The sequence below is a fragment of the Tupaia chinensis genome, unplaced genomic scaffold (assembly GCF_000334495.1).
Source record: "Tupaia chinensis unplaced genomic scaffold, TupChi_1.0 Scaffold000303_1, whole genome shotgun sequence".
Taxonomy (NCBI): domain Eukaryota; kingdom Metazoa; phylum Chordata; class Mammalia; order Scandentia; family Tupaiidae; genus Tupaia; species Tupaia belangeri.
Window position 1 is genome coordinate 1381026 of NW_006159793.1, and position 18886 is coordinate 1399911.

The window sequence follows — 18886 nt, forward strand, 5'->3', positions numbered from 1 at the left end:
CTATGAGCATTAAACAAGGGTTGGAATTGCATTTTTATATTTATTAAAAGAGCCTCTGGTTACTGGGATCTTCGGTGGAGAACGAGCAGTACTGGGGCAAAAGCCCCTAACATTCTAGCCCGCCTTTTCCATCAGGGCCTCAGTTTCCGCGTGTACGTGGAAGGAAACGGGGTCCCAAGGAGTTGTGGATGACAACGTCGCCGCTCGCAAACGCAGGGCATTTTACAGCCCCAGGCAGAGCTTCCTCGTCTCTCCCGATGCGTCATCCTCACTCCCTTCTCCCTGCTAAAGCCGGGAACCCGTAACACCACGCCGATGAATCACCGCCTGCGCGGCGGGGAACCTCCCACAGAATCGGGCCGCGTGGTCCCTTCTGCCCAGGATAGCCAATCAAGAAAAAGAAGGGCGGCCAAGGGGGCGGCACCCTCGTCGATCCCTGTATTGATGTACAGTGAATGAATGTAAATAAATAAAACAATCAAGTTAAATTTTAAAAAAGGGTAAAAAATTAAGAGTCAAGAAAATGAATCCCAAATGGCACATTGAGAATAGCCTATTAGATAGTGGGAATCAGTTCAGGGTCCAGTAGGACCTCAGAGCAGTGATCTGTCCAACCCGGGAGGAAAAAGTGTCAGGAAGTGCTGACAAGAAGCCTGACATGGTCCCTCACCTGAAATGCCTTCATTGGCCCATGGTGGCCCCAGCTCGAACGTTAGTCACTCTGGATGGGCTTTAGGGACAGAGCCACGGCTGATGGCTAAAGTATGTGGCACTCAGGCTGCCAGCCAACTCCACAAGACCTGAGACGAACAGGAGGGAAAATGCCCAGGCTCAGACAGAAAGGGTAATGAGATGGACAATACATGCTGAGAGACTGGGTTACTGACCTGCTGTTATCACAGAAAAACAGATTATTAGCCAGCTCTCTGCTAGCAGGGATTGTTTATCTGTTTCCTCCCTCAGATTCCAGCTGCAGAACATTAGAGAGCCAGTGAAGGCCAGGGAGGTGGGGTGGACCAAAGTCAGCTCTGCAGTCCTCAGGGATGTGTGTGATGTGCAGGGAGCCGGGCAAACCATCCGAGGGTGGCCTGGGGTGCTCACCTGGGAGGGAGAGGGGCACCTGAGGCTGGTCTGAAGCTTTCCTCTAGCACCTTCCTCTGGGGTGGGGGAGTGGGGGGGTTACCGCTGCGTGTTCCTCAGTTTCGGCATCTGAGAGCTCCTACTTGGAAAGCCACTTCCGTTCCACCTCAGAATTCACTACTTGTGGCTTCAAGACCTTGCTAAAGTAACAATACTCAGAATTTGCTCTCTGTAATACGGATTAACATGTATGCATTACAAAGGGAGAAAATGATAGCCATTATTAAAGTTGACCAGACTACCTGCAAGGACAGAAGTGGATTCTTACATCTGAACAGGACAGTAAGTGTGGTCATTAAGAATGGGCTCTGCGGTCAGAGACCACTGGGATCAGTACTAACTGTGGGCTCTCACCTGCCATCCTTAAGTCTCATTTCCTCACCCATAAAAGAACCACACAGCACCAACGGTAAAGCTGCTATGAGCATTAAACAAGGGTTGGAATTGCATTTTTATATTTATTAAAAGAGCCTCTGGTTACTGGGATCTTCGGTGGAGAACGAGCAGTACTGGGGCAAAAGCCCCTAACATTCTAGCCCGCCTTTTACATCAGGGCCTCAGTTTCCGCGTGTACGTGGAAGGAAACGGGGTCCCAAGGAGTTGTGGATGACAACGTCGCCGCTCGCAAACGCAGGGCATTTTACAGCCCCAGGCAGAGCTTCCTCGTCTCTCCCGATGCGTCATCCTCACTCCCTTCTCCCTGCTAAAGCCGGGAACCCGTAACACCACGCCGATGAATCACCGCCTGCGCGGCGGGGAACCTCCCACAGAATCGGGCCGCGTGGTCCCTTCTGCCCAGGATAGCCAATCAAGAAAAAGAAGGGCGGCCAAGGGGGCGGTGGAGCGTTTGCTGGGCAGCCGCGTCGCTCGCCCGGGGAGCCACGTGACTGCCGAGTCCGCGGGCGTCCGCGCCGGGTCTGCCTTCCGCACCTCTCCGCCGGTGCGTCCTTGCCGCGCCACCTCGGTCCAGGCCGGCCGTCCCCGCCTCCTCCGGGGGCTGGGCAATGGGCGGGGAAGGGGACCTGACAGTCTGCCTCTGCCGGCGCCGCGCTGTCCTCTTAGCCCGGCCGCCGCGGAGGACGCGCCGCGGAGCCTCGTCGCGTGCGTGGAGTGGCCCGGACCGAATTGGTGAGAAGAGGGATGGGAAGCGGGAAAGGGAGAGTCAGCGGGCCCCGGTGGAGACCTCCTCGTCTAGGTCCCAGGCGTGAGGAGGTCATCACCAACGGGCGCCGCTGGCGTCATGGCCCTCCGTGGGAGGTGGACATGAGACTGGGTGGCAGGAGCAGGTGGCGGCCCACCCTTCCGTGCCCCGGGCCCCTCTCCTGGCTGCCCACCCTGCTTCCCGCACAGCACATCACCCAGAGTGCCCTCACACTTTGCAGATACAGAGCTGCTGTTTTTGGTCCCCAACCCAGATGTCTGGGGGCGGGACCAAGGAGATAAGATCCACAACCACCTTAGTCCAGTGGGAAAAATGAGACCTGCAGAGGCAAGAGGCTATGGGTTTTGTTGTTGTTTGTGATAAAAACTGGTTTAACACATATGGTTAAGTACAAAATAAGGACCTGTACTTTTTTTGTTGTTATAGGGAGCGTGTGCATTCCCACCCCTCTCCCCTGTGGATGGCCACACTGCAGCCCCTTCTCCATTCTCCTTGAGAGTGGGCGTGCATGCACACTCTCCCAGAATGTTTTTCAAACTGTGGGGCTGAGACTTGAACCCTTCTATTGGCCATGTGAGATCTAGCCGCTTCACCACCACCAGCTGGCCCAGGAGCTGTACTTTTTTTAGACTCATACACTGTGTACAAAATCAGGACCTGTACTTCACTCAAACTCTGACTTGATGTTCTTCATTGGAAAGAAGGGGTGAGAGTGGGGGTTGTTACACTGAGAAGAAATAGAGGGCTAGAGCCTTGCCTAAAATCACCCAGCCCTGCCAAACTCAGTATCAGGATGTGTCCCGACCTTGCACAGATGAGGACCACAGTGAGTTAGAGGCATTCAGAAGGTAAACTGTTTTGGCACCCATTCTAGTCCTTTTTGCCGCCTTCCTTGTTCTCATGACTTTTTATAGAAATCAGAACTAATGTGATATCTAATTTTGAGTTAAACAGAAATTATTATTTTCAAAAATTCTATCAATAAGGGACCAGCAGTTAGCGTAATGGCTATGTCGCTGGACTCCCGTGTAGTCAGCCGCGGTTTGAGGCCCAGACCCGGTGGCTTAAACTCACGCCAGGCGTGTGTGCATGAATGCCCAAGATCCAAGAGGAGTATGGAGGAGAAGGGATTGTGGCGTGGACATCCCCCCTGGGGTGTGATTTCTCGCTTTCTCTCTCTCTTTCTGGCAAGTGCATGTGCCCTATAGCAAAACTCTCAAAAAAAAAAATGTATCAATAAGAAGCGGAAGGCCAAAGATGGAGAGATATTAGTCCTTTTTTGTTGTTGTTGTTCCTTCAGGAATCTTAGGGCAGGAGATAGCAAGGGACAGAGAGTAGTAGCTGTCATTTATTGCCTACATGTCATGAGCCAGGCACTCAGTACCTGACTGTGTTAGCATTGCAACAGCCACACAGGTCGTGTTATCCCCATAACAGGTCAGGAGTTGATTCGGAATAAAGTGAAGCGTTCACTCAGTGCCATGCAGCGTAGCTGGGATCTGAGTAGATGAGATCTGAGTAGACATCTGACTTCCAGGAAGTATCCAGTGATTCCCCATTTGTGTCTCTGAGCACACTGACTTAGAATCACTTAGGGTGCAGAACCTAGGATCTCATACTTGGATTTGCAGGCACAGACCTAAGAATTTGCATTTTGACTCAGTATTTGAAAATAATAATTACTGTAATTTGCTGCCTCCTAGGGGAAGAACTAGAGAGGAACATATGCAGGGCTTGGAGAGGTCCACATTGGGTTTACTCGGAATATTTGGAAACAGACTTCACACTTTCTTTTTCCTTTCTTTTCTAGTGAGTAAAAGACATACACACACACACACACACACACACACACACCGCAAACACCCAGTGAGGTGTGGTCATACTGTAATTCTCTTTCTTCCATTCCTCTATTCTGTCAGGATTTGGGGCATGCACACATCAGGTGTGTTTGTCAAGCTGGGGGACCAGGATTCCAAGTGGGGTGGGCCAATGAAATCCAGCTTTCTCTGCACAGCACTTAACCACTGGACTACAGGCCAGTCCAACATCACACTTTTAGTGAGCATGAACCTTTCGGCAGGTGCTTGCCCAACAGAATTTCTTGCTTCGTTATTGTGTGTAGGGCATAGGGGCAGGGGCTGGTAAGTTAGGTGAGAATGGAGAAAGTAAATCCTTTCTCCTTCCACATAGCTATCAAACTGTTATTCATCCACTCAATAATAATTTGTTAATAATTTTGTTTGAACAAAGCAGGGCAAGTCAGTGCCCTAATGGGAAAGACAGATGATTAACAGAAAAGTAAATGTGTAGAATGAAAGAGTGAGAAGGGCCTTGGAGAAAAATGTAAAAAAAAAGAAAGAAAGAAAAAGAAAAAACAAAGGGGATTAGGAATGCAAAGCAGAAAGAGACCTGAGAGGGAGACAAGGAGATGACGGTGAAAGAACTGATTGGTAAGATGCCATTTGAGGAAACACCTAAAATAAAGAAAGGGGGAAGTGAGAGAGGCCAGCAAAAGCATGGAAAACACCTAAAAAAGAGAGAGGGAGCAAGTTAGAGGGGCTTTCTTCTATCTGACCCTTGTCTGGGTTGCTAATTATTCTGTAGGGGAAAGTTACTATCGTGTGTATAGTATGAAACATAAAAGCAATGCAGTGTTAATCCTGCTACCACACCTGCTTTCAGCAGTTTGTTTGCTTCACTTTTTGACTTTTTAGATTTTTGCCATAGGGTGTATGCACTTGCCAGAGAAACACAAAGAAAGATACACACAGAGAGAGAGGGAAAGTGAGAAATCTTCCCCTGAGGGAATGGCCATGCTGTAGTCCCTTCTCCATTCTCCTCTTGAGATTTGGGGCACACGTCAACAAACATCTGGCCTGTTTTTCAGGCCAGCAGGCCTGGGACTTGAACTGCAGAGTCAGCCATGTGGGATCCAGTGCTTTAACCACAATACCACCTGTTTGCTTCACTTTTTTAAAGTTGCTAATAGACTTAGAAGTGAGATGATTGAGTACTTGGTCACAGATTGGTGCCTTGAACTAGCACTTAAAACCTCTTAACAGGGACACAAATTTGGAGCAGTGTGGTATTGTAGAAAGAACACTAAACATGGAAAATGGAAGATGGGGTTTGAAAATCTGGCCCTACATGAGGCTGGCAAGTGGCGTGGTGATTGCACTGTACTCTCACATGGCCAACTGTGGTTTGAATCCCAGACCTGATGACTTGCTTTTTCGCTTTCCCTCTCTCCCTCTCTGTCTGTCTCTGGTGAGTGCACATGCTCTGTAGCAAATTTAAACAATAATAATGATAAATAAAAAATTCTAAAAATGGTCCTGCCAATAGAGTGAGTGAGTAAACCTTGATTGTACTCATTCTAGAAAATGGGGATTCATACACTGTTTTTCTGAATTAGTGAGGGGACAAGTAGGAGATGTGTGCATATGTAATCTTTTTGAAAGCTGTGAAGTACTGTACAGAGATCTATTATTTAATTGTGGTTTTACATTGAATTATTTTCTTCTTGAGTATTTTGTCATTTTTTATCTCGGATTGGACTTACTACTGGAACCATTATGTTATAGTGCTTGGACTATTGATAGAAGTCTTATAGTACTTTTTGCGTTACAGACAAATGTTAATTGTGGTAACTGGAACATAAGTTTTTTATCATTTTCATTGAATTTACTTAAAATGTCACCTATTTGTTCACTTCAGTAAATAGACGTAATCATGCATACCAGTGAGGGGTGAGGCGTTGTGTTCGAGGCTGGGTTATGTAAAAACCTAGGTGACATACGTGGTGCCTGCTATAAACGGGCTGAAGTTGGAGAGACACGTTAACGTAAGTGCTAAATGGTTATCTGTCACATGTGGGGAGAGGACCAGCTTTAGAAATATCAGTTCCCCTTATTTTCGTGTGAGCTGGGTCTCGTAGGATTAGGAAAGAGACTACGATTGAGGCAGATGGAAGGGAAAGCAAAGGCCCGGAGGAGCAGAAGCTACTCCGTTTTTCAGGGAGTGGTGACTGGAACGCTGCGCTGGTGCATGGGAGGAGGCCATGAGGCAGCCTCAGGCTTGTTCACAGAAATCTGGAGTTCTTAGACTGTATTTGATAAGAGATGGGGAGTCATCGCAGATTTTGAAGAGCATATCTGAAGGCTGACTTTAAATTGTTAATAAATGCTTCTCTTGGAGGAAAGGTAGGTAATACAGTGTTTGAAAAAAGTGTTTAAGGCTGAATCATTCCTAAAACTTTCAGACAGTTCAGAGAAACAAACCTGGATGTAGAGAGACAGTGCATTTATGTAACATTTTATAAAGACTGGTAAATTGTTAAATAGGCAAATGGTGATTGTACAAGCTGTGTGTGTTCTTTCGATTTTTCTGAACACTTAAAAAGCTTCCAAGTAAGTAGTCAGGATACAGAGTGGAGGTTTGAATCAGTCATTATTCTGCTGTTGACCACTGGTGCGAGTACAGAAAATTGTGTTCCAACCCCACAGCCCACTCTTCTTCCCTCCTAGTGTAACTGGGATTTTTCCATATAAAAGAGAAGACTTATTTTTTGGTAGATGGCTTGTTCACATTAGTATTGGGTTGATGTTAAGAATTAGTTTCTCACAAATAATAGATCTCCAGGTTATTTTGGGGTTGACTCTCATTTTCTTGATGAGAAAATGTTCTTATTTCCTTACTGTCTGATGGCTTTATATACACACAGAGAGACGAGCATAGCCAGCTTATTAGAGGAGAAAGGTCACAACGCTTGGTTCCAGCTCCAGCTCTACCTTAAATTAACAAATGATTTCACTATTCTGAGCCATTATCCCTTACCTAAGAAATGTGGGGGTAGATTTCATCATCTTTTCTAGCTCTAAAATCCTATAAATCAGGGGACTAGCAGTTAGCGTAATGGCTATGTTGCTGGACTCCCACGTAGTTGACCACGGTTCAAGTCCCGGACCCAGTGGCTTAAACTCACGCTGGGCGTGTGTGCGTGCGTGCCCAAGATCCCGAGAGGAGAATGGAGGAGAAGGGATTGCAGCGTGGCCATCCCCCCCAGGCGTTGATTTCTCACTTTCTGTCTCTCTGTCTCTCTGTCTGTCTCTGTCTGGCGAGCGCACACACCCTATAGCAAAAACCTCTCCAAAAAAAAAAAAAAAAATCCTATAAATCAGGAAAACTGCTACCTAACGATTGGATCATTAAATGTGAACTTTCTCAGTGAAAAATACACCCATGGTGGGGACTGAGATCTGTGGCTGCCTGGAATGCAGAGCTCTGGCCAACCAGGTTGCTTTCTGTTGACTCTTATGACGTGTGGTTATAGATGATGTTATGTGTTAAAAGCAGCTGACTTACATACACACAGACAAGAAAAGCAAAAACAACGGAAAAATTAAAAAAAAATACAGGTAGACAAACATGCATACCACACAATAGTCAAGACAGGATGTATGCTTAGTTTTAAGTGGCCTGGATCTCTTAGGAAAATTCCAGAATCTGATTAATATTATGTCACTAAATGTATTCACTGAAGTTATACTTTAAATATAACTATTCTTGGAGAAATATTACAAAAAGAAGTAAAACATTGGCTTAGATACTCTCTTCCAAAGTTAATTGTATTTGTATGTATGTATGTATATAGGGATATATATTTTCATTATTTTATTTATTAAGAGGAAGACAGACAGGGATCACCAGCAGGGTCTTGTCCCTCTAACTCCAGCCAGCCAGGACTGTGAGTGTGCATGTTCAGGTTGACCCAGGATCTGAAGCCCAGGCCTTACCCTTTGGCCCTGGCATCACACAGCAGCATCCCAGACCTGCACCATTGTGGCTTCGCTTTTATCTTTATCTTTTTTGGTATTCTCTGAGATTCTTGGATCTATAGTTCAATGTTTGTCATTCATTTTGGAAAAATGGTGTCCATTACTTCTTCAAGTATTTCTACCCATTCTTTCTGCTTTTGGGATTCTAATTAATCATTTCTCAGATAGTTGATGAGCCCTACAACTCTTAGATGCTCTGTTATGTTGTTGTTACTGGGTATTTTCATTTTGTTATTTAAATTGTGTTTTTGTGTTTCAGTTTAGATAATTTCTCTTAAGCTATCTTTGAGTTCATTGATTTTTTATTTTTATTTTTTTATTTTTTTTGGCTCTCCAAAAACTACAGATACTGTGAAGGGCATTCTTTCTTTCTATTGTTATGTTTTTCACTTTCAGCATTTCTATTTGATTCTTTCTTACAGTTTCCGTTCTCTTTTGTACTTCCTGGTATTAGTTTTTATTTTTTTTCTTTCCAGATAGCAGCCATAGAGGGCAAGATTTGGATTTGGTTAGTTTTTTGTTTTTCTTTATAATTAGTTGATTTGTTATTTGGTTAGCTTTTTCTTATGCCTTTTTTTTTTTTTTTTTTGCATATCTTAGGTTTGGAAAAGCCATTTGACCCTGAAATCGCCAAGAACTCTCCAAAATAAAACACAAGAAGCACACTCAAGGCAGCACATGAAAGCAGGAAATGAGAAGGGGTTACCAGTCGCATGGAGGAACAGAGAGCTGCTGGGTCTACCCACCAATCTGATTGACTTGCTCAGGGTCAGTGGTCATCTAACTCTAATCTTCTTTTCTCATCTAGTTCACAAGAACATCAGAATAACTGTTATTTTACTGTTGCTTTAACTAAAACAAAAATACATATGGGTTCCATTTACATATCTTTGTGTTCCTGAATAGCTCATGGGCCCTGGGTTGTGATGTTGGTAATGTTCAATTTATAGACCCCTATCAGGGCCCGTTTTTCTATCAATTCCAAAACAGGAAATTGCTGAGTCTTCAATCTAGTATATTTTGTCTTTTTTTCTGGCTGTAGTCATAAATTTGTTCATTTGTTATTTTCTTCATTCAAACATTTCCTTAATTTACTGTAAGCTTGCTGTCTCCTGCATTCACTGAGGATTACACTACTCTAGGAGCTGGAGAGACCCCTGCTTAACTAGTTCAAGAGTGTTGTTGATGGTATTATGGCGTGCCAAATGCTATGGCCCCAGAGAGAGTAGTGATTCATTTGGACTAGGGGAAATTGGTAAGTGCCTTGTACAAGGGGTAGCATTTTAAGTGGTTTGGGTTTTGTTTTTTTGTTTTGTTTTGTTTTGTTTTGTTTTTAGAGAGAGAGTTTTTTTTTTGCTATAGGGCACATGCACTCACTGGAGAAACAGAGACAGACAGACAGAAAACAAGAAATTACCCTCCAGAGAGGATGGACATGCATCAATCCTTTCTCCTCTATTCTCCTCTTGGGGTTTTGGGCCCAACACAAGTTTGAAGCCCCTGGGTCTGGGACTCGAACAGCAGTTGACTATATGGGAGTTAGTGACATAACCATTACACCATCTGCTGGTCCCAGCTTTTTTTTTTTTTTTTTTTTTTTTTAAGAAATTTTTGCTATAGGGCACATGTGCTCACTGGGGAGATAAAGAGAGACAAGAGATAGAAAGTAAGAAATTATCCCCCTAGGGAAGATGGCCACACCACAATCCCTTTTTCTCTATTCTCCTGTCAGAATCTTGGGCATGCATGCAAACGCACCTGGCATGAATTTTAAGCTACCAGGTCCAGGACTTGAACTGTGGTCAACTACGTGGGAGTCCAGAGATGTAACCATTACAACATCTGCTGGTCCCTTGAGTATTTTTTTTAATTTGGGGTTTGTTTGTTTGTTTGTTTGTTTTGTTTTGTTTTGTTTGTTTCTTTTGTTTTGTTTTGTTTTTTTTGAGAGAGATTTTTGCTATAGGGCACACTTGTCCTTACCGTAGAGTCGGAGAGAGACAGAAAGCGAGAAATCAACCCCCCGTGGGGATGGCCACACTGCAATCCCTTCTCTTGCATTCTCCTCTCAGGATTATGGGTATACATAATCACATGCACCCAGCCTGAGTTTGAAGCTGCTGGGTCCAGGACTCAAACCACAGTTGACCATGTGGGAGTCCAGCAATGTAACCATTACACCACCTGCTGATCCCTTAAGTGGGTTTTAAAAGTGATTGGGATCTTGATAGGCAGAGAGGTAGATGGCTGTCCTAAGCTAAGCAAGCAGCTCATGTAGAGGCACTTAAGTTGTTAAGTATTTGGTAAACAGTTTACATTGTACTGCTTAGGGAACCTGGTTTTTTTCCTCCTATTTTTTGGTGTCCATTCTCTCTTTTCGGTTATTTTTACCTCCTGTCCTTGTGGTAGAGCTTATGGTGATCTTTCTGCAGTTTAGGGCCTAGAGACACAGGATCCTCCAAATGGAAGTGCAGGGCATCATTATTCCTCCTTTCAGCCTGTGTTTCAGAGTGTGAACTTGGAATAGGAAAGCAAATCTTTCTTTTCGTGAATGTGGACCTTGCCTACAGGGCAGGTAACTCCACACTGGAACACAGCAGAATAAACCAAGACTTTCTATAGCGTATGTTAGACACTTGCCCCATCACCCTTCCCCATAAGCTTTAGCACCCTCTCATCAGCTTCCCTCTCGTCTTTTCTTCCCAGGCAAGGGAGTGCTGTTCAGAGATCCAGATGCATTCTGCTCGAGTTTCTTTTTGTTTTTATTTCTAAAAACAACCTGGCCATTTATGGTCTTGTTCTGGTCTTCCCTCCTATGCCCCATCCCCACATCAAGACAAATGAGGCTCAATTAAGGAAAGTAGATACAACATACCCCCAAATTGAATTCCTCTTAACTTTCAGGAATGACTAGTAGAATTGTTAGTTATATGTAAGAAATGAGGATTACTTTATCAGTTAATACTGGTGTTTTCTCTGGGACAGGAAGCTCAACCATCTATCTCCAGATATGTCTTCAGAAAGTAAAGAACAATATGACCTTTCACCCAAAGACTCAGCTGAAGGAAATGACAGTACTCTGTCTGGAATCCCTGTGGGGCCTCAAAAGGAATCGAGTACTGACTTCAAGAAATTTGAAACCAGTGATCAATGCAGACCTCATCCTAGGATCCATATGGAACTTCGAGAAAAATCAGATACTAACTTCAAGCAGTTTGTCATCAAAAAGCTACAGAAGAGTTGCCAGTGCAGCTCAACCAAAGTCAAAAATACAGTTTTTGATTTTCTTCCTGTTTTGCGATGGCTCCCGAAGTATGATCTAAAGAAAAACATTTTAGGAGATCTGATGTCTGGCTTGATTGTGGGCATCTTATTGGTGCCCCAGTCCATTGCTTACTCGCTCTTGGCTGGCCAAGAGCCTATCTACGGTCTGTACACATCTTTTTTTGCCAGCATCATTTACTTCCTTTTGGGAACCTCCCGCCACATCTCTGTGGGCATTTTTGGAATTCTGTGCCTTATGATTGGTGAGGTAGTTGACCGAGAACTACACAAAGCTGGCTATGACCCTGCCTATGTTCCTCCTTCTTCAGGAATGGTTTCAAATGGGAGCACATTATTAAACCAGACATCACATAGATTATGTGACAAAAGTTGCTATGCAATTACAGTTGGCAGTACTGTAACCTTTATGGCTGGAGTTTATCAGGTAAGAGACGGGAACAACTGGTTGTTTCTGGCCAAAGTAGTCAATGAAACTGTAGGTCTCTAAGGGATCTTAGGACTCACAATGAGAGCTGTCACTTTTGAGTGCTCAGGACATGTGAACTGTTTGGTAAACAGTATTTGTTAAGTATTTGGTAAACAGTTTACACTGTACTGCTTAGGGAACCTGATTCTTTTCCTCCTATTTTTTGGTGTCCTTTCTCTTTTTTTGGTTATTTTTACCTCCTGTCCTTGTGGTAGAGCTTATGGTGCTCTTTCTGCAGTTTAGGGCCTAGAGACACAGGATCCTCCAAATGAAAGTGCAGGGCATCATTATTCCTCCTTTCAGCCTGTGTTTCAGTGTAGAGAAAAATTCAAGTGTTGGTTCTAACACCATTAGTATGATAAAGCTGGTTCTCTTTCATAACCCTAGGTTACCTCTTAACCAAGGAGTTTTGGTCAGCCAGATTTTAATTTTTGGTTGTAAAAATTCAGACCAGAAAGAGACCTCTGACCAGAAGCATTGGGTTTGCCTGCGATTATGTTATTGGCAGTTAGCATTAGCAGTCAGCCAGAATAGTAACAGAATGGGGGCTGGGAGAGAAGGAGTGCAGTGCTTTGTATTATAGATGTCCCCTACTGTCTTTAGAATTTAGAGTGACTCTTACTGAAGATAGTAGTTCTCAGATTATTGAGGGAGGGAAAAGTCGGGACCACTGTTTCATATTATCAACCAGAAAAAGGGACTAGAAATGAAATTCTTCCTGAGTCTCCTGTTAATTAACCCACTGATCTGCTGTCATCCCCCTGCCTCTTGCTATCCAGAAGTCAGTGCCAGCATTAACCCTCTTTTCTATTACAGGTGTTTGGAATCCAGAAGGGAAGGGGAAGAGTAGCTCACTTTGATATGTGGATGGGGAGGTTGTGTGTAGATGAGGTGTACTCCTCAAAGTCCAGTTGTTGTTTGTTTGTGGTTTTTTTGTTTGCCAAAGGGCGGGCACATGCACTAGTCACAGAGAGAGAGAGAAACATAGAAAGATAGAGACGCAAACATTCCCCAGTAGGGTGTGGTCACACCATTTCTCTAACCTCTCAGAATTTTGGGTACACACACACTTGGCACAGGTTTTCAAGCTGTTGGGTTCAGGATTTGAACCACTTGGTGAGCCATGTGGGATTTGGTTCCCTTAACCACTGGGCCATAGAGACCTCTCAAAGTACACTTCTGCTTTTTTGTTAGTATGCTTCACCAAGAGTGATGAAGGCATAATAGAATTCTGGGGGAATTATTGGGAAGAGGGAGAAATAAAACAGTTTTATCTTTTATTTTTTTGCTATAGGGTGCGTGCGCTCGCCAGCCAGCCAGAGAGAGACAGAAAGCGAGAAATCACCCCCCAGGGGAGATGGCCATGCCGCAATCCCTTCTCCTCCATTCTCCTCTCGGGATCTTGGGCACACACGCGCACCTGGCGTGAGTTTAAGCCACCGGGTCCGGTACTCGAACTGCGGTCGACTATGTGGGAGTCCAGCGACACAGCCATTATGCTAACTCTGGTCCCTATCTTTTATTTTTTTTTAAGAATCTCTTATTTTATTTTATTATTATCTTTTTTTTTTTTTTTTTTTTTTTTTTTTTTTCCAACATGGACGCACAAAAAATGGGAGCCAGAAAGTGAGAAAGCAAGCCACCAGGTTTGGGACTTGAACTGCAGTCGGCCATGTGGGAGTCAGTGCCTTAATCACTACGCCACCTGCCGGCCCCATTATCTTTTATTTTTAAGTTTACATATGTGTGCCCAGCATGCTCAGGGAGGTGATAGGACATGAACTCAGGACCTTTCCTATGTAGGTCCAGCTGTAGCACCATTACATCACAACTCGGCTTTAGACAGTTGTATCTTTGAAGATGGATTAATGTGGGAAGCAATATGACATAAGTACATATATGCTGGATGAGAAGTTTCTCGATCCGATAAAGAGAGTTCTATGGATATTTTTTTTTAAATTATTTATTTAAATTTATTTATTTATTATTACAAAGAGAGAAAGGGAAAGTGAGAAAGGAAGCTGCCAGGTCTGGGACTTGAACCATGGTCATCCATGTGGGAGTCTCACACCTCTAGCACAAAGCCACCTGCCAGCCCCTATGGGTAATTTTTAAAACATAGTTCTATTCTGATGTAAATCTAGTTATATGTTTTACCAGTTGAAACTTTTATAGTAATGATTTGTAATTTAAAGAAAATATGGTTTCCTCATAAGAAAGAATTTGAGTTTTTTTCTAAATTGAGTTTTTATGGTTTCTCATGGATCCTTGAAAATGTTTTTTCTTTAAAAGTGGTCTGAACCTTATTCAAACTTAAGAAACCTCGTAAAAGAAGGTTGAAATTCTAAGTTCATGTTTCAGCTGGGCCAATGAGTAAGTGTCACCTTGGGGCAAGTTGCTTAGCCCTCTAAACGTCAGTTTCCTGTCTGTAAAGTGAGAAGGCTGATATGCAGCTGCATTTATTCTAGCTCTGACTTGCTGTGGTGCTCTAATGGTATTTCCCATGCAAGAAAAGTCAGGATAGAGGTCAGGAGGTGGTGTGGTAGTTAAGGCACAGGATCCCACTTGGCTAATAGCACAGTTTGAATCTCAGACCTGGTAGCTTGAAAAACATGCTGGGTATGTGTGTTTGCATGCCTAAAATTCTGAGAGGAGAACAGATTGCAGCTTGGTCATCCCGGCTGGGGAGTGATTTCTTATTTTCCCTCTCTCATTCTCTGGTGAGCATACACACCCTATAGCAAAAACAAGCAAAAAAATGTCAGGGTGATACAATATTTAGAAGCTCTTTTCCACTTAACATTTAACATTTGTATATTCTTCCTTCCAGGTAGCGATGGGCTTCTTTCAAGTGGGCTTTGTTTCTGTCTACCTCTCAGATGCCTTGCTCAGTGGATTTGTCACTGGTGCCTCCTTCACTATTCTTACATCTCAGGCCAAGTATCTCCTTGGACTCAGCCTTCCTCGGAGTAACGGTGTGGGCTCACTCATCACTACCTGGATACATATCTTCAGAAACATCCACAAGACCAATCTCTGTGATCTCATCACCAGCCTTTTGTGCCTTTTAGTTCTTTTGCCAACCAAAGAACTCAATGAGCACTTCAAGTCCAAGCTTAAGGCACCAATACCCACTGAACTCATTGTCATCGTGGCAGCCACATTAGCTTCTCATTTCGGAAAACTGCATGAGAATTACAATTCCAGTATCGCCGAACATATTCCCACTGGGTTTATGCCACCCAAAGCACCCGATTGGAACCTAATTCCTAGTGTGGCTGTTGATGCAATAGCTATATCTATTATTGGTTTTGCTATCACTGTGTCACTTTCTGAGATGTTTGCCAAGAAACATGGCTACACAGTCAGAGCGAACCAGGAAATGTATGCTATTGGCTTTTGTAATATCATCCCTTCCTTCTTCCACTGCTTTACTACTAGCGCAGCTCTCGCAAAGACGCTGGTTAAAGAATCAACAGGCTGCCAGACTCAGCTCTCCGGTGTGGTGACAGCCCTGGTTCTTTTGTTGGTCCTCCTGGTAATAGCACCTTTATTCTATTCGCTTCAGAAAAGTGTCCTTGGTGTGATCACAATTGTAAATCTCCGGGGAGCCCTTCGTAAGTTTAGGGATCTGCCTAAGATGTGGAAAGTCAGCAGAATGGACACAGTTATCTGGTTTGTCACTATGCTCTCTTCTGCACTGTTAAGTACTGAAATAGGCCTGCTGGTTGGGGTTTGTTTTTCTATGTTTTGTGTCATCCTCCGCACTCAGAAGCCAAAGGTTTCATTGCTTGGCTTGGTGGAAGAGTCTGAAATCTTTGAATGTGTGTCTGCTTATAAGAACCTTCAGACTAAACCAGGCATCAAGATTTTCCGCTTTATAGCTCCTCTTTACTACATAAACAAAGAATGCTTTAAATCTGCTTTATACAAAAAAACTCTCAACCCAGTCTTAGTAAAAGTAGCTCGGAAGAAGGCAGCAAAGAGAAAAACCAAAGAGGAAACAGTGACGTTCAGTAGTGGAATCCAGGATGAAGTCTCGGTGCAACTTTCCCATGATCCCTTGGAGCTGCATACTATAGTGATTGACTGCAGTGCAATACAGTTTTTAGATACAGCAGGGATCAATACACTGAAGGAAGTTCGCAGAGATTACGAAGCCATTGGCATCCAGGTTTTGCTGGCTCAGTGTAATCCCTCTGTGAGGAATTCCCTGGCCAGGGGAGAATATTGTAAAAAAGAGGAAGAAAACCTTCTCTTCTATAGTGTGTATGAAGCAATGGCTTTTGCAGTCGAATCTCAGAATCAGAAAGGAGTATGTGTTCTTAATGGTCTCAGTCTTTCCAGTGATTGAGAAAGTAGATGGAAGAAAAAATAATGGCTAATCAATTGTTCAGAATTTCATGTGCAATGTTTTCCACTGTGGAACTGGAAAATGTTGCACACTTGAAATGCTCGCCTATTGACTAGATCATCAGCTTTAGACTCTCATGGCCTTTGTATAGACTCAGATGCAGCAGAGCTTGTCACGGGGCAGACTCAGAACCAAGAAAACAGTGGTTTCAAGCTTTCCTGAAGAAATGATGTATTCTTGGAATGCCATAAATACCAATTGAATGGAGCTATAAAGTAGCTCCATGCTTAATTACTGTCTTGTTTTAGGGACTGCTCATTTGGATTCTCCTGTCTCCAGGAAGGAGTAAAGTCGGTTTGCATTCGAGGTGCTGGAGCCTCATCTTCTCAAGGCTCTGTGGGGAGGGAGCGGAGAGGAGGCAGGGAAAGAATGTCGCACATGCTCTTGTACCGGCAGGTCAGTACCAACAGGTCACGAGGCTTCTGGAGCACCAGGCCAGAACTAAGCAAGTTTGTCATTACTTGGGCTTCTGTATTTTCTGTCTTTGCTCCCCAGACAGCAGTGGGATCTCTGGCTTTTAGTGGGAAAGCACCATTCCTCTCTTGACGGCAGAGAGCCACGGCACTGTCTCATCAGGAGAGTGATGGCTGGGTAGGTTTGTGGCATTATGCTCGCCAGCTTGATAATACGTAGGACACCCTTTGCAGTATACTTGATGTTTTCAGTCATGCTTGTTTGTTTAGAGTAGGTTAGGAAAGAGCTTTTCTGAATCAGAAAAAGTAGTGGGAACTCCCTCTCTTTGTTCATGAGAATTTCTTTTTTTTAGAGATTTTTGCTATAGGGCGTATGTGCTCACTAGAAAGAGACAAAGAGACAGAAAGCAAGAAATCACACACACACACACACACACACACACACACCGCCAGGGGTAATGGCCATGCTGCAATCCCTTCTCCTCCGTTCTCCTCTCAGGATCTTGGGCACACACACACACACCTGGCATGAGTTTAAGCCACCGAGTCTGGGACTCGAACCGCGGTCGACTACATGGAGTCCAGCCACATAGCCATTACGCCTACTGCTAGTCCTAGTTTATGAGAATTTCTGTTGTTAAGGTTTTTTTTTAATTTGCTATAGGGCATGTATGCTCCCCAGAGTGAGAGAGAACTGGAGAGAGTGAGAGAGAGAAAGAGCTGGAAAGTGAGAAAGCACCCCTCAGGTAGGATGATCACGCTACAATTCCATCTTGGTTCTCCTCTCAGGATTTTGGGCATGTACGCACACGTGCCCGGCTACTTTTCAAGCTGCTGTGTCTGGGACTCAAACCACACAGTAAGCCATGTGGGATCCAGCTGCCTTAACCACTATGCTACCAACTGGTCCCATTAAACCCAATTTTAGGTTTCAGTTATCCTTGTGTATTTCCCGTGTTACCTGTCTAAATTGGTATTTCTGGTTATCAGTGACAGTCTTGCCAGAGAAAAGAGAATGCTGCCTCATCAGTTCCCTGTAGCATTTTAAATAAACTGAAGCAGACTGTCGAGGACAGATTGCAAAAAGGAATGACTGACAGTTTCCTTTTAGAATTGGTTTACTCACCAGTGAATTGGGTCACCCCCCACCCCACCCCCCATGGCATCTTAACAAAGGTCTGCTGAGGATTGACTGCCTTTTTGAAGCAAAAGCTGTAGTTCATGTTTGCTGTGCAAGAAAATCTATTTTTCTATAAGCCAGTGGAAAAGAATCCACAGAAGTGACAGAATTCTTCCAAAAGCACACTAATGATTACTTTGCAGATGCAAAGTTGATTCTTACTGCCTATTGCTATATAATAAATATTGATGGGGCTGGCAGGTGGTGTGGTGGTTAAGGGCACTGGACTCCCACATTGTCAAGGGCACTTGACTCCCACATGGCCAACCATGGTTCAAGTCCCAGACCTGGCATCTTACTTTCTCACTTTCTCTCTCTCTTTGGTCAAAATAAAAAATAAATTAATAAAGCTAAATAATAATTCTTTTAAACAAATAAATATTGATGACAGTGACCAATATTAACTGTTCAGAGCCATCTGAAACTACAATATTACACAAGAGGATTTAGAAGCATCATATTCATAAAATACTAGTTCTATGTGGGTTTTATTTACAATAGCTGGTAACCCAGGTTATGAATTGAATAATTTCTTTCAAAAAGCAAGGATGTCTGACATGGAAAATTTAGCATTCTGTGTCTGAACCTTGATAGGCAAGAAAAAACCAGGAGGTTTTCCAAGGTTAGGAATAAGGGGCTGATTTATGTAAGATTGAAGCATTTAGCCAAATCTTTTAAAACAAAATAATTGTAAAAGCATACTCATTTTTAAAACCTCCTACATTCTAGCCAGTTTTAAATATTTATGAGAAGTAAACCTGCATCTACTGGACTGGGATATTTTAAAACAAGTATATATTCAATATGTATGTTTTAAATGCATATATGATATAAATATATACATTATATATGTATAATACTATATGTATGTGTGTGTGTGTGTGTGTGTGTGTGTGTGTGTGTGTGTATGTATATATTTAGCTTCCTTGTAGGTTCCATAAACTGCCAGTGTTGCTTCCTGTGGGCAGAACTCTCTCACTGGTTCACATGGA

At 43.6% G+C, this 18886-nt stretch overlaps 1 protein-coding gene across 3 annotated transcripts; it reads left to right on the plus strand.

Moving 5' to 3' along the window:
- Nucleotides 1-2050: 2050 nt before the first annotated feature.
- Nucleotides 2051-17143, plus strand: SLC26A2 (solute carrier family 26 member 2). 3 transcript variants are annotated; one of them, XM_006150880.3, is made up of 4 exons: nucleotides 2051-2268; nucleotides 8740-8907; nucleotides 11122-11845; nucleotides 14718-17143. In XM_006150880.3, exons 3-4 carry the CDS (start codon nucleotides 11147-11149, stop codon nucleotides 16239-16241), a joined length of 2223 nt encoding a protein of 740 aa, XP_006150942.1. In that variant the 5' UTR covers nucleotides 2051-2268; nucleotides 8740-8907; nucleotides 11122-11146; the 3' UTR covers nucleotides 16242-17143. The 3 variants fall into 3 exon arrangements, with proteins under 3 accessions (XP_006150942.1, XP_014444227.1, XP_027628613.1); XM_014588741.2 differs by lacking the exon at nucleotides 2051-2268 and adding an exon at nucleotides 8615-8647; XM_027772812.1 differs by lacking the exons at nucleotides 2051-2268; nucleotides 8740-8907 and adding an exon at nucleotides 9213-9394.
- The last annotated feature ends 1743 nt before the right edge of the window (nucleotides 17144-18886 follow it).